Raw genomic sequence first — 14,694 nt, 5'->3', positions numbered from 1 at the left:
AGTCGGAAGGCGACCGCTGATTGGGTGATTCGAATGGGAGGGCGGGTGACTCTCGAGGCGGCGGGCGGCAAGTATTCGGGTCCTGAGGAGAAAGAAGGAGACCCAAAATGGCACCGAAGAGGCGGCTGCGGAGTAGCGGCGGGCAGAATCCCCCGTCGAAGTGAGTTGGGCGTGAGCAGGAGGGGGCTGAACGAGGGAGGGGAACCACGAATCCCGAACTGTCTCGAGCCTTCTTTCCTGTACATTTCGACTCGAAATGTAGCAGCGGGATTTTCCTCTTTCGTTCTCACAACGATCCTGCGAGGTCGGCTGCCGATGAGAGAGGCCGGCCTGCGCCGCGACTGAGAATGAATCGAAACCGAGGACGGAAATGCGGGGGGGGGGGGGGTTTCTTGGCCTACGTTTAGGAACCTGGACTTTCTCTCCAGTTACTGAGGTGTGTGGGAGAGACGTGGAAATGCAGCGGGGCAGGATCTGGCTAACCTCATCTAAGCTCAGAAGGCCCGGCCCTGATTCTTGTGTGGATGGGAGACCACCAGGAAATCCCAGGCTTGATGGGGATGCCGTACAATATTCTGAAAGGAGGGAGTGGAAAATAATTTATATGCTGTTGCTAAGAAAGTGGTCTTGATGTGTTCGAGTAGCCACCAGGAGTTGAGGTCAACTGGAGTCTTTGATTAAAAAAAAGTGGGGGATGTGTTTGTGTGTATCTGCATTATATGTTGATTCTAGTCTGTTTTGGCAGCATTCTGGGGGTGATGTAAAGGTTAGCCAGACTTGCTAAAATTCAAAATCTGAGTAGAGCGCAAATGCCATTTTTTCACATGTGTACTTAGTATCTGGTATTCCGACGTATACCTTTATTTAATTTAAGCCACATCTTTGATAGCCAGGAAATATGTTGTTTTTGTGGATCCTACTGCCTACCTTTTTTTATTCCTCGCAACAAACCTTTCTAGTATAGTAGATTAGGCTGTAGAAAACAATGATCACCCTGAAGTCATCTGTTGGGTTGAATGGCTGAATTGGGTCTCCCCAGCCTCACCATAGGTAAGGCCATTCAATGGTTCTTCATGCCGGACTACCAGCATTTCACTAATGGAGCTATTTGCAAAATCTCAATGCAGTCTCAGTGAAGCTTGTTCCTGAAAATTCATTTGGGCTGCACATGAACTGTTCTAAAGCATGCGGTACTAGTAAAGAGTTGATATGGTGCAGTGAATGAGTTCATTAAGGGAATAAAGCTGGTAATTGTTTACAAGCTTTAATGGCATTGACTGCATGAAGATATATACCATTTCTGATGCTCACTGAGGTTATTTTCCACATATATATTTAGGAGGAACTCTTGCTGTTGCATTTTTATGTTATGTTTTCACTAACATATTTGTTTATATAGATTTATAAACAGACAACCCTGGCAGTGAGTCATCTGAGTTGAGCACCTAAGTGGTCAGAATGAAGGACTAACATTAGGGAGACACAATACTCAAATCTTCATTGGGCATAGGGACAGGAGATGTCCTGAGCCAATCACTCTCTCAGCAAAGCTACTCCACAGAGTTGGGAAGATAAATTGGAAGGTTGCCTTGAGTTTCTTGAAGGAAAATCATGTTAATAATAAGGACATGAGTGTACTTTATTGCCAGATGAGCACTTCTAGAAGCACTTTACCACTGCAGTGTAGTACTGGATCCAGTAATAATGTGCCCTAGTTTCTGAAGCAGTTTGGTGTAGCCAAAGTGTAGAGTCATCTTTTACTCTATCTTGGATAGGAGTGACTTAGATAACTGTGTATACTGTCAGTCTTCCCTACTTAGCAGACAGTACAAAAGTTGTTGAGGATACAAAGAGCTGTGCTACTGCTGAGTCCTTTACAAGAAAGTTTAGGGGGGGAAATACTGTAATTACCTCCTTTTCCAATCCTTAAAAGAAAGAAACTTTGTCAAAAAAATTTAATATCAAAACAAATTGGTTGTGCTCACCTTACAATAGGTTCAATTCTATCTAGCATTTATTATGCACATCCATTAGTGTTAAAATTATTCTTAGGTAATTGACATTTAAGAGACATTTAACAGCATAATAGAACTTATTGCCTATCAATATCTTGGAATTACTCTTAAGTTCTACAATTGCATGATGTGGTGTAAATAGAAATGTACATACTCTGACATTTATAACACTATAAATGTCTTTTATTAGTGTTTTCTTGCCTTTAATACACACAACTATGTCTTTAGGTTAGTCCAAACTTGTGTTATTGAGTTGTCTTGTTGTATATCATTTTGGGATGAGATGTCCAGAATCATCTTTATTATTTTAAAAGTTTATACAGTGCAAGATTTGCCATTTGTTATGAACCATTTTTCTACTTTTTTCCCCACTACAGGTAGTCCTCGACTTATGACCATTTGTTCAGCAACTGTTCAAAGTTACGATGGTACTGAACAAAGGGACTTATGACCGGTCCTGAAGTTACGGCCATTGTAGCACCCCCTGCAGTCACATGATTGCGACCTGGGCACTTGGCAACCAGTTTGCACTTACAACCGGTTGCCAAGCACCCCATGATCACCATTTACAACCTTCCCTGCTGGCTTCGCCAGAAAGTCACCGGGGAAGCCAGCAGGGAATGTCACAAGTCGCTGGGGTAAGTCTCCCCCACCCATGCACCCTCCCCAGCCCCTTTGCACTCATGCAGCGCTGGCCACTCACACACTCTTCCCAACCTGTGCTGCACCCACTGCACTGCACCTCTTGTGTAACCCCGCACACCCTCCCCCACCCACTCAGCCCCTCTTGTGCACCCCAGCGCACCCTCCCTGACCCACACTGCAACCCCATGCATCCTTCCCAACTGACTTTGGTTGTGGGAAGCCAACAGGAAGTTGCCTCACTTAACGACCTGCAATCCTCGCTTAACAACGTCAACAGGGGTTGCAGGGATTTACAGTTGCATCACTTAGCGACAGAAATTCCAGTCCCAATTGTCGTAGTAAGTTGAGGACTACCTATATCTGTACTTTACTGTGCAGTTAGTCCCTGGGTTACAGATGACCGATAGTTAAGAATGGAGCCTATTGTAGCAAAATTCAAGTTAAATGCACAATGATTCGAGTTAAATATACAATGGTTCAAGTTCATTACACAATATTACTAATACAGTATTATACAATAATACTGTTCTGGCTTACATACAAATTTGACTTAAGGACAGACCTTGGGAACAGAACTCATTCTTAAACTGGGGACTTCCTGCTTAAAATTAAGATGCAGTTCTTTGAAGGACACAATTCCGCTCTTATTCTTGGAGGGTCTTCATCATGGATGAAACAGTAGCTGAATATATTAGAAGAACAGTGCTGCGAATTCCACGTTCAGAAACATCAAAAATGCTGGCTACATGGGGGTTTCTGTCTGAGACTCAGCTTCAGTCTTTAAATGTTCATCGGATAAAGGAAAAAGTGTCTGAAGCAGTTGTTGAACTTTGTGAGGTAAGAGCAAAATATAAATGTTTTTATGTCATCTCTTTGGAAAATATATAAAATGTTTTCTTATGACAAAGGTTCCCTTTTTATTGTGATAAAGATGTAAATATTGCTATTTGGAAAACACAGAACCTCGTGTTTACAGCTGCTCTTAAGGTTGTGTTCACAATATGCATCGAACAGTATAATAGTAAAGCTTTTTAGCCTAATATTTCTGCAAACTCAACCTCAGTTATTTATTTGGTGTATACTTTATTTATTCTGGTGAGCATTCAAGATAGCTAAGAATTTTAAAAAAACATAATATAAATGTTAAAAACAGAAATTAAAATTAACAAAGTACGTACCAAAAATTAGCTAACAATTAGAAGCCTGGACAAAGAGATGCATCTGTATAGATTTTTTTAAATGCTGAGAAAGTGGAGGAGCAGACCTTTTCCCACATGCCAGATAGAGCAGTCTCTTACAGAGGAACCATCTTTGAAGGGGCCTCTTGTCTCAACAAGTGGACAACTTTGTAACAGGAGGGGTAGTCCCGTAGATATCCAGGTCATTCAACTTTCCCTCCTCCATGGATTAAGTAAACTACAGTTGTTAACTACAAGTTATTAGGTTGTATTAACATGTTTTTGTTTGTGTATTTGTATAAAACTATTGCAGTAGTTCAAAGCTTTTAATGTAATAAAATTGGTAACTTTAAATAAATCTATATATTTCCATTGCTAAAGTTGGTGATTAGACATAAGTTAGTAGCCTTAGTAATTTAGTTAGTATCTTTTTATGGGAGATAATCACTGGTGGGTTTTTCACACAAATTATCTCCCATAAAAAGATAGTAAACTCAACTAAACTCTGAAGTGACTGAGTGAATGAAAACAACTTTCTTGAAGTACATAGATAGCAATATCTCACAGAATCTTTTGAAGTACACAAATAAGATAATGTAAAGTGAAACCTCATTTTTAGGGACTAATTGTGAAGAAAGGATGTCCCTTATTAGAAATGTTGAGTGTAAAAGTACATTATTTCAGCAAATTTTCACCATGCGTAATGGAATCATTAGGAAAATGACATAAATGGAAGCAGTGTAAATCACAACAAAAATTTGGTCACTTTTATGAGAAATCCATTGTATGGAGGTCAGTTAAACCATGGATGTGTTGTATTGCAAAAAGATGACTGTAGAGCAGACAAGTGTTATTCAAATCAATTATAGTTCTGTTTGCTATTAATTGTGGGCTACAGATATAATTTGGTTTACATAATGATTCCGCAAAATTTCAGTGACATTCATGTCTATGCAATGCTAATTGGTTTCATGCCTTATAATGTTCTATAATACTTCTATCTCAATGAAATCATAATGCATAAAATTGTAATATTGCTCATAACTTATTGTCTTGAAGAAGAACCATGCAACTATCAAAGATGCGGCACAGTTAGACATAATTTGTAAGTAGAATATTACTTTTATATATATATATATATATAGTAAACAGTCTTTTTTCTTTCGTCTAAATCAGTTATTTTTTATAAGCTCTAAATTTGTTTGATGAGATTGATATTTATTTTGTCTGTGATATAATTTTAAAAGCACTTTTACCTTTTTAAAAATACAAGATTATTCTCATTGCACAACAATACAATGTAATGTTTTGGCAGGAGATGGAATAGATTTCTCCAATCCATTGTTGGTAATTAAATTTATCAAGTAAACAATCCCAAAATAAATTGTTATTGCAATTTAAAATCTAAATTCTTAATAGACAAAAGAGGGATTGTTCTTTCTACACCAATTGTTTATTCATTCAGAGATTCTACATTTGAAGTTTGCTTATTCCCACATAATAATGGTCAGAATTACAGGGCATTTTATACCTGCATTTTATATAGTTCATAAGTTTAAGTTTGAATGTTTAGCTAACTGAGAAAACAATTAGCAGACCAGGTTATCTGAGGGGCCACCTCTCCCCGTTTGCATCTGCCCATCCTACCAGATCCAGCAGAGAGGGTATGATATGGGTCTTGTCAGCTGGGGAGCTACTTTTGGCGGGCCCCAGGCGGTGGGCCTTCTCTGCTGTGGCACCTGCTCCATGGAATATCCTTCCCCCAAAAGGGAGGCTGGCTTCATCACTTTTGATTTTTTGCAGGTCCCTCAAAACCTGATTGTGCCATTAGGCCTGGGGACCCCAGGGGACAGTGAATTATTGAGGTGGCTATGTTGTTATTAACATCTCTTCACCTAATATTCCTTCTTTTTTTAGTTTTTTGATGTTTTTAATCATGTGTTTTTAATAATTATTATTAAAAACAGAAATTACAAAACTAAAATATAAAAACTAAAAACAGACAGTTAATAAATACTAAACAATCAATGTTATAATTTGATTGTTTAGTATTTATTAACTATCTGTTTTTAGTTTTGTTGTATGCCACCCAGAATCACTTGTCATGAGATGGGCGGCTATATAAATTTGATAAATAAATAAAATAATTCCCTTGGATTTGATTCTGATTTTTGGCTTGTTCACCTTTTTCAAAAGTTGCATTATCCCCTAATCTAATGACCTCTCAACCTAAAAACACATAGTTCAGTCTTCTGTTGGATGTTATCAAAACTTATTTGTGAGGAAGTACGGACTATTTATAGCCTCAAAGACAATGAGTAAAGAGTAGAGATTAGCTCCCATTAATCTGAAAATATGCTAAATGTAATAAATAGCAATACTGGTATTCCTAAAGTTCCTTTTATAGAGGTAGGGCTTTGTCATGATAACCTTTATTAAGTTAGTAGCCACTCAGTTTGTGATCTTTTTTCTTAGACAACTACACCTATCAAGACAAAAAGATCTGGACTGTTTACCAAATGACTAGAGAAGGTAAGTACCTGCAATAAATAAATAAATAAACTTACCTTCAGTTATTCTGAAAATAACTGACATACTTTGAATATATTGAAATGTCTCCTCATGTTTTGAATTAATATAGTAGAATTCTTTCCATCATGTTATTTTGAAACCTATTTTGAAACAGTGAGAATACTAGGGTTTCTTCTTAACTGTGGTAGTCACATTTTCATTAGTATATCTGATTCATCAACCTTCTATCTTAGTTTTCAGTTCAGTTGCTAGTAAATGAATTAAATGATAAAAAATTGAGTGAATATCCTTACACATTTACACGTGCACCCTCCTTTTAGTGATTCCTACTACACCTGAAAACCAATGTGGTCTAGTAGTTAAGGTTTCGGATTAGGGAGACAAATTTCAAATTCACCCTCAGCTAAGCAGATTCACTAAGTGATGTTACACCAGTCACATACTCTCAGCCCAGGTTTGTGAAGATAAAATGGAGATTTCCATGTAAGCTGCCTTTAGCTTCTGGGAAAAAAGATGGAATATAAATCAAACAAATAAATACATGCTATTGAAAGAAAGTTCACAGCACAAAAACCAGGGCATTAGCCAAAAGATAAGGTGGGTTAAAATCAGGTATGTAATTTTTTTTCCCCATTGTCTAGGCATGCTTAAGGCATTTGCTAACCAGATGTCTCTAACTTTGGTATTCCTTGTAGCAACAGGAATAAAATAAACTGCCTGGAGACTTGTACTTAGTCTTGTGACCGAAGGATAAAACAAGCTTGAGCTTCAGTTGCCTTCCTATCAATCTCATGCATTGACTTGTGCTGATATATCTATGCCAGTATTTCTCAACCTTGGTAACTCGAAGGTGTGTGGACTTCAACTCCCAGAATTCCCCAGCCAGCTGGGAATTGAAGTCCACACACCTTAGAGTTGCCGAGGTAGAGAAACACTGGTCTAAGCTGTGGCTGCTGACTTGTTCTAAAGCAAAATCAGTTGGCATGTGACATTTCAAAGATTGAAATATGAGTTATGTCATTCATCAGCATTCTTCTGCTTGGTAACCTCCTGATGTACTGACAGTTTCTGAGGCACACCAGAAATGTACAGTAGTTCAGAACATCTAGCAATCATCAAGTTGGTGAAAGTTGATTTTCATAAACATGAATGGTCTTGAATCAACTTTATCGTTGTTAAAAGTAATGGAAAATTACAGCCATCAACGTAAAAATCACCTTTTACCTTGTTTTGTAAAAATTATACAAGTGTGTTGAATGACACTTTTTAATATTACTTGCAGGTAATGAAGATTCGGTCATTTTTAACTGGACAAATTTCAAAAGGCAGTTTAAATACACTCTGCTATCAGTTCTGAAAAATGTAAGAATAATCCATGAAAATATTTAGTCTCTAAATTTAAGAGATTATACTTAACCTGTTCTACTAAATCATGTAAATATAAAACAATTTGAAATTAGAGAGAAAACACCTTCATATTTATTTAGAAATAAGCCTTATCTTTTGAACTGGCTATCCTTGCAATGTAAGGAGTACATTGACAAAGTGTAAAATGGGCTTGATCATAATATTCAGAAGTTAATCAGCTATGAAATGTAGCATATACCATTCTGTATGTGAGCTAATAGAACTAGTATTTTAAAAGCAATTTAACTGTGTTCGCTACAGCTGTGCAGTGGTTTGGACACATGGGGGCATAGGTTTAGCACTTCTTAAGCGGTTGCATAAGCTATAGACAGGAGTTCATACATGGTTTTAAACTAAAAGCAAACCCATTATGACTTAGTGTTCTTTGTGAAGCAGGCTATTGTGTTTGTTTTCTCTGTAATGGACATGTGAGAAACAGTTATGTCTGTTTCTGTATACAGTGTTTAATTATGGTGTAAATAAGCCAAATTGCATTTTTCCCTTTCTCTTAAATCAGGCAACTATCAGCTTTAAAGAATGTGAAGACAATGCAGTATGGATTCGAATTGCATGGGGAACACAGTATACAAGGCCTAATCAATACAAGCCAACCTATGTCGTTTACCATTCACAAACTCCTTATGTCTTTATAGCCAATTCTAAGTTTAGGAGTAATGTATCCTTGCTTTTTCAGGTAAATGTACTTTGCATTCTAATTATTTATCTCAGTTCTTTCAACATCATTTTTTGATATAACAAGAATCAATTGATATTTTGGTTTTCTGAACTACTGTATTATATAATGTATACATGCTTAAATATTAATTTATAATTGTAAAATGGGGAGATAATGTAGAAGAGCGAGACATTTCAGTTTCAATTAAAAATTGCCTCCATTTTCATTTGAAGGCTCTGTTGGCTGCTGCCAGTTACAAAAACATCCATGAAATGGACCTCCGAAGCCGTTGTTTAGACTCTCTTAAAGTTATTTTATTTAAAGGATATTGCCAGGTGAGTTTCTTCACTATTCTATTCTGAGCCAAATGTTGGGGTTGTGTTTTTTGTTTTGTTTTAGGCCTGTTTCTAAACTTCCCAATTCATGGGGAATGTGGCTTCTTCAAAGAGATCACATTACAGTTCTACAAAGCTGGACAGTCTCTCAACAAGGTAAATTTAACCCTGTGGGTAGAACTAATGTTTCGTCTTTTGCTTTTTGAAAAATCCCTCAGGACTCAATCAATAGCATAACCATACATGGGATTTTTTACATATTTTATACTACTATTTCAAGTTTAGCAACTGATAAGCATTAATTTTCAGTTTTAACTGGCAGCTCAGCATGTGCACTCTTCAGATGTTATTCTTGAACAGGGAATGTCAACATGCATGTGCAATACAGAGCCATGTGTACTCCCTTATTGCCACCTTCTCCACCTCTGCCCTGCTTCTGCTAGTTAAAGAGATCTTAGCGGCTTCTGTAGGTATTCAGCTAAATGCATAAAAACCTTTCCACAATTCAGATTTGTACGTATCAGTGTGATAAGGTTGAGAATGGAGAAGCAAATGGATTTGCAGATACAAAAATGATGAGGGTAAAGCATACTTTGGGCTTCCATATTCGGTCACGATGTACCAAGATTAATGTATCAACTTGCAGTATTTCTGCACTAGCTCACTGTTTCCTTTTGTTTTTAAAAAAGGAAGTTGCTACACTTAGGGTTTGTTTGTTTGTTTAAATATTTCTAACCATCACTCATAATAAAGGAAAGTACACTAAGTTAACTTTTTGGTATTAATTTTTTTCCTTATTTCTTTCTCAGAACTTTCAGACTTATCTCCCTCGACCTATACAAGAAAAAAACAGTGTTCTGGAAAATGGTATTTAATCTATCTTGTTAATTTGTTTTAAATCAAAACGATTTCTTTAAATTGGAGGCAGATGAACCATGCTCAGTGCCCGGCCATCTCTGTGGAGCTGCCCTTGTCCCCTTGCCACCTAGAGTCGCTTTCTGTGAGATGGGCAGCTATGTAAATGTGACATATAAATAAATAAATACTGAGCATGCACACTGTATCTAATATAGGAAGATTCGGTTTTCCCGTGGGCTGGTTCCTTAACATTTTGACATTTGGGCGTAAATGGAATGTAGAACTATATTGCAGTTTTGAGGTAAGCAAGCTTTCAATGCATTGATGTGTTTGTAACGTGTTTTCCAGTTGATCCAAGGATAATTCTGGAAGACAAACATGAAAAGGACAGAATTCAGAGAGTTAATCGGGAAGCTTTTGGTGATGGTCCTCAGCCAAAGCTAGAATTTGCACAATACAAGGTTAATTTGTACTTCACATAGACATTGGCAATATTTATTTTGGCCTATTTTTACTTACTTACTGCAGATTCCATGAGTATTCTAATTTTCTATGCTTGATTGAATTGATTTCCAGAGACTCTGAGCCATTTACAGTATTAATATCAGAAGATTAAAACAAATCAGTTAATACAACTATAACTAAGGCGTCCAATGTGCCACCATTTGGGGTTGCATGAATTTACTCGTCCTAAAATCCTCTCTCCTAGATCTTACTGGATGGACAGATTCAACTAAAAGAATGTAGTCACTGAGATAGTCAGTCCATGAGCCCTATAGGGCTTTAAAGGTGCCAACCAGCACCTTGAATTGCACCTGGAAACTATCTTGCTTCCACTGCAACACCTGGAGTAGCGGTGTTACATGGGTGAACTTTGGTACAAACACAACTGTCTGGGCCACTGCTTATAGTCGCAGTTGAAGCTTTTGAATGGTCCCTGGGAGCAGCCCCTTGCAATAATTCCGCCATGAGGTGAGAAGCACCTGAGCGACTGCTACTGTTGGCACATAACATCTAGTTATGCAAAGGTCCTCATGGCCACAGCCTCTACCTGCTGTTCAAACGGGCCGCGATCCCTGGCTTCTCAAGTTGTGAGCCAGCTCTATCCCATGCAGTGCTAAAGATGGATTCTCCCTGGATTTAGTCAGCTGCTGAATGCTCAACCACATCGTGTTGGTAGGATTCAGTCTAAGCCTATTTCTCCCTATTCAGACCCTAACAGCCTCCAGTCACCAGGGTTGGGACCTCCACTGCATCTCCTGCTCAGCCAGGGATGAAGATATATTGTTGGGTATTATTAGCATATTGATAAGAGAGAGAAAGAGGATGTCAATCCACTGCAGGGTGAAAGCCTCTTCACTGAAGGTTATGGACCATAATCTATATGCTGGTCTAGTATGGATCAGTAGATAGATTTTCTTTTTTAACTTCCCAATCTAGGACTTCTAATGCAATCAGTAACAATGCTGAATAAATTAGTGTATTTAAATTACAGAATAGTTCCAGTTGTTGTTTTGATTGTGTGCTTGCTTTAAGCCAACCAGACAGTTCTTCCACAAGAGGGCACCCTTTGATTTTTCATGTGCATATTTCTTAACAGTTGTATTTAATATTATAATAATAAATAATGTTTGGATAAAATAGTTACAGCATATGGAAGGAACTCTAAACAGATGCCAAGGAGTTTTTGTTAATCAAATTAACATTGTGATGTATTGTTTTGAAGAAAAGAAAAGTTATTGCAAATTTTGGGAATGTTGACTAAAGTTTTTTATATAAGAATGCTGCATTTTAAAATGTCTTTATAATGAAGCAGTTAAGATACTTGACTTGGATCAGGTCAGGAAGACTGAGGTTCATGTTCCCACTCAGCCATAGAAATCACAGGTAATTTTTGGGTCGGTCCTTTTTTTTTTTTCTTTTAGCTCATCCTAACTCACAGGATTGCTTATGGGGATAAAATTGGGGGAACATAGTATTGTAAGCTCTCTAGCATGTTGGGCCAAAAATAAAGTAAATTTAGGGATTCATGATATAAATATGATTTATTATATTGTTTTATTTATTTGTTAGATGTATATCCCTTCATTTTATCCCCACAACAGCAACCATGTGAGGTAGACTGGGCTGAGAGAGAGGAGCTGGCCCAAAGTTATCCAGTGACTTTCCATGGATAAAGGAGGATTTGAATGTGAGTCTCCCTGGCCCTAGCCCAGGGCCTTAGCTGCCTTACCAGACTGGTCTGTTTACAGTTTCCCTCTGTTTGGCTTACAGCTTGAAACAGTATTTAAAAGTGAAGAAGAAAACAGCATCTTGAATACTAATGAGCCATTTAGATGTATGATCAAATTTTCTAGTCCTCATCTACTAGAAGCACTTAGGTCCCTAGGACCTTCCGGTAAGTATTCCAATTATGGCAGAACCTAGAAGCCATTATTATATCATATTTGTACAGTATAAAAGTGTGGTAAACAGTGATTCTCTTCATAGTGATGTGTACTGTTCAGTTCAGTGCATCCCCTGCCAACTAATTTAGATACACTGTATTTTAAAAATTAGTGTAGGAATGGTTGGGCTAATCCTATATGTCAATTAGACATTTGATAAAAGAAACTATACTATATTGAAATGCTAATATTTTAATTCAGTGATGGTTGATTCATTCCAGTATTAATTAAAATAAGCCAAAAGTCCCTTTTAGGCTGCTCATTACCCTAGCTGTCCCTCAATTCCCAGTGTGAATGAGCAGAGCCTGTTCTCATTCTGGATGGATATCATACCTGAGTTCTTGAATGGGAGTGCCAAAATCTCATGAGTTTTCAACAACTTTAGGCAAGATCTCATGCAAGGTTTGGGACATTTAAAAAAATCATGAGGATGGTAGCTGAAAGTGTCATGTTGCTGATCCTTGCCTGATAACAGATTTTCACCTCAAGCCATTGTGGCATGCTGTTATATATGGATTTGGACAATGCTATTAAGGGATACTAAATCCCTGAACTGTCCTCTGTATGTGCCAAATGTGCTTACAGAGCTATAAAGGATCATATATTACTGATTTTTTTTATTTGATTTTTTTTTTTTAATACTAGGAATAGCAGATGCTCCTCTTTCACCATTACTCACCTGCATCACCCAAAAAGCCAGGAATTATTTTAAAATCAGAGAGAGAAAAGATGTTTTTTCACAAAGCTGTGCAGACCAGTGATACCCTTAAGGTAAATTAAAGAACAAACATTTCTTTCCCTGTTGTTTCATTTTGCTGAGAAGGATGTGGAGTCACCCTCTCCCAAGCTTCCTACATCTTCATATTACTGTATGGTTTGCAGAAAGTTAGAGTTTATAACTTGGAGGGGCCTGTCGACAAGATACTCCCTGTGTTATAACTAGTAGCTTTTCATAGACATGTCACATTCTTCTGAAGCCAACCATACAAAAAAGATTTTAGAAATCGAACGATTCATAGTATTATCTGGGAGATTTCATAAAACAATTATCGGTGTGGAGGTTTGTGTATTCCTAGAATGTAATTAATAAAAGTGGCACAGAAAATGACAATTTGATTTTAAATATTTTAGTTAACTGATGCATGTGAAATAAATAAGCCTATTGATTACATTGTAATAACTGCATGTAATTTTCAGACAAGAGTAGATAATAAAGCTATTCAAGATGACAGCACTCTATGCTGGAGTCAGCCTCTTACAAAATAAGACTATCCCAAGGAAATCCATAAGCAAAGCGAGTGGACAGGAGGAGGAGGAGGAATCTTTTCATCCATCCTTTACTAATCCCTCACTTCACCCTGACTTGTTGAACATAAATTTACTTTCCATACTAGTTTGAAAGGTGAGCATTCTATGTGACATTAAGGAGAAGGCACTTGCCCTTTTTCATGGCCAGCATCAATATGCAGGCCGATATGTTTAAAAAAATGTCTGGGTTTCTCTAGTAGGCTTATTTATATGCCAGTGCAGATGCTACCAGTGTACAATCAATATTGTCTAATTAAAATGAAATACTAACCTAGTTATATAATCCAATTATGTTAACTATTCGTTTTGGAGAAGTTGCTGTGAAGACAGTTGGAATGCACTCTGTAAAAACGTTGCTGGTAGATATTCAATTATACTAAACTGAATTTTAAACTGAAATTTTAGTGAAACGTGTATATTTTTAAATTGTATTGCCTTATATGTACTTGGATATCCATGACAAAAAGGGAATACATGTTAGCTGTGTATTGCAGAATGTCAGGGTTCTGACAATGTAGACAGCTATTTTAAGAAGTTTTTAATTGTCACACCTTTGTAAATATAAATAAAGCTATTTATAAAAATGTGTTTCGCTTTATTCCTGCTACTTTATTCCAAGTATGTGCTGTTGCTTGAGGAGTTTAGTGTGGCATATTGTCCCCTCATCAGTTTTACCTGCATTTTGTCTTAACCACAATTTAACCTGTGGTTGCAGACCTTACACTAAATCAGACTGTTCCATGGTTTAATATATCGTCCAAGCCCCATCTTACTCTTAAATTATTTGTACTTAATTAGAGCCTAAACTAGGTGTGATCTTTACCCATTATGCAATATCTAAAAATTAGTTAAATGTATTATAACATAAGCTACTGGGCAGTGAAGTCTCAAATTCAGAAAATATATTTAGTTGAATACTTTACATCTGAGTTTGAAAAAAATGAGATGGGATGTTAAGTGTTATTGTTGTAAGATGCCTAGAATCTAATGAGTAGGTGGCATAGAAATCTTTATAAATGAATAAAACTTCGCAAGGTTTTTGCTGTAATAGAATTACAAAGATCCTATCCAGTTATATTAATGCTGTTTAGAAAGTGGGCAGTAAGGAAGACCTGTGTCCATTTAACAGATGAATTTAGAATATAAATTCTGATTTTTCACAATAGCTATAGGTTTATAGATGTATTTTGTCCAAATCTTATCTTTTTTTCTTCTTCTTCTCTAAAATGGGAATAATCAAGCTTTAGCTCAAAATGTTAGTGGCTGCAGTTCATGAGTCATGTTAAGTCATGA

The 14,694-nt window shown here is 37.0% G+C and overlaps 1 protein-coding gene across 5 annotated transcripts; it reads left to right on the top strand.

The window, feature by feature from the left end:
- Positions 1–4: 4 nt before the first annotated feature.
- Positions 5–13,987, top strand: CENPN (centromere protein N). Of its 5 annotated transcripts, none has more exons than XM_088135986.1 (12): positions 77–160; positions 2,393–2,443; positions 3,317–3,497; positions 4,898–4,943; positions 6,314–6,370; positions 7,653–7,732; positions 8,295–8,471; positions 8,687–8,788; positions 9,598–9,655; positions 9,995–10,107; positions 11,921–12,044; positions 12,739–13,987. In XM_088135986.1, exons 3-12 carry the CDS (start codon positions 3,327–3,329, stop codon positions 12,852–12,854), a joined length of 1,044 nt encoding a protein of 347 aa, XP_087992112.1. In that variant the 5' UTR covers positions 77–160; positions 2,393–2,443; positions 3,317–3,326; the 3' UTR covers positions 12,855–13,987. The 5 variants fall into 5 exon arrangements, with proteins under 5 accessions (XP_007422609.1, XP_087992113.1, XP_087992112.1 ...); XM_088135985.1 differs by lacking the exons at positions 77–160; positions 2,393–2,443 and adding an exon at positions 2,450–2,653 and having other exon boundaries at positions 12,739–12,864; positions 13,291–13,987; XM_007422547.3 differs by lacking the exon at positions 2,393–2,443 and having other exon boundaries at positions 5–160.
- The last annotated feature ends 707 nt before the right edge of the window (positions 13,988–14,694 follow it).

Source organism: Python bivittatus, unplaced genomic scaffold (assembly GCF_059951505.1).
Source record: "Python bivittatus isolate LINGU-HERP-01145 unplaced genomic scaffold, Pbiv_v1 ctg000190_np1212, whole genome shotgun sequence".
Taxonomy (NCBI): domain Eukaryota; kingdom Metazoa; phylum Chordata; class Lepidosauria; order Squamata; family Pythonidae; genus Python; species Python bivittatus.
Note: the sequence above shows the minus strand (reverse complement) of the source record. Positions and strands in the feature narration are given on the sequence as shown.

Bases quoted from the DNA above. Each gene is read 5' to 3' on its own strand.
- CENPN (XM_088135985.1), top strand. From the start codon at position 2,571: ATGATCACCATTTACAACCTTCCCTGCTGGCTTCGCCAGAAAGTCACC. The intron at 8,789-9,597 runs GTGAGTTTCTTC...TTTCTTTCTCAG, and splicing joins TATTTAAAGGATATTGCCAG to AACTTTCAGACTTATCTCCC. The intron at 9,656-9,994 runs GTATTTAATCTA...CGTGTTTTCCAG, and splicing joins AAACAGTGTTCTGGAAAATG to TTGATCCAAGGATAATTCTG.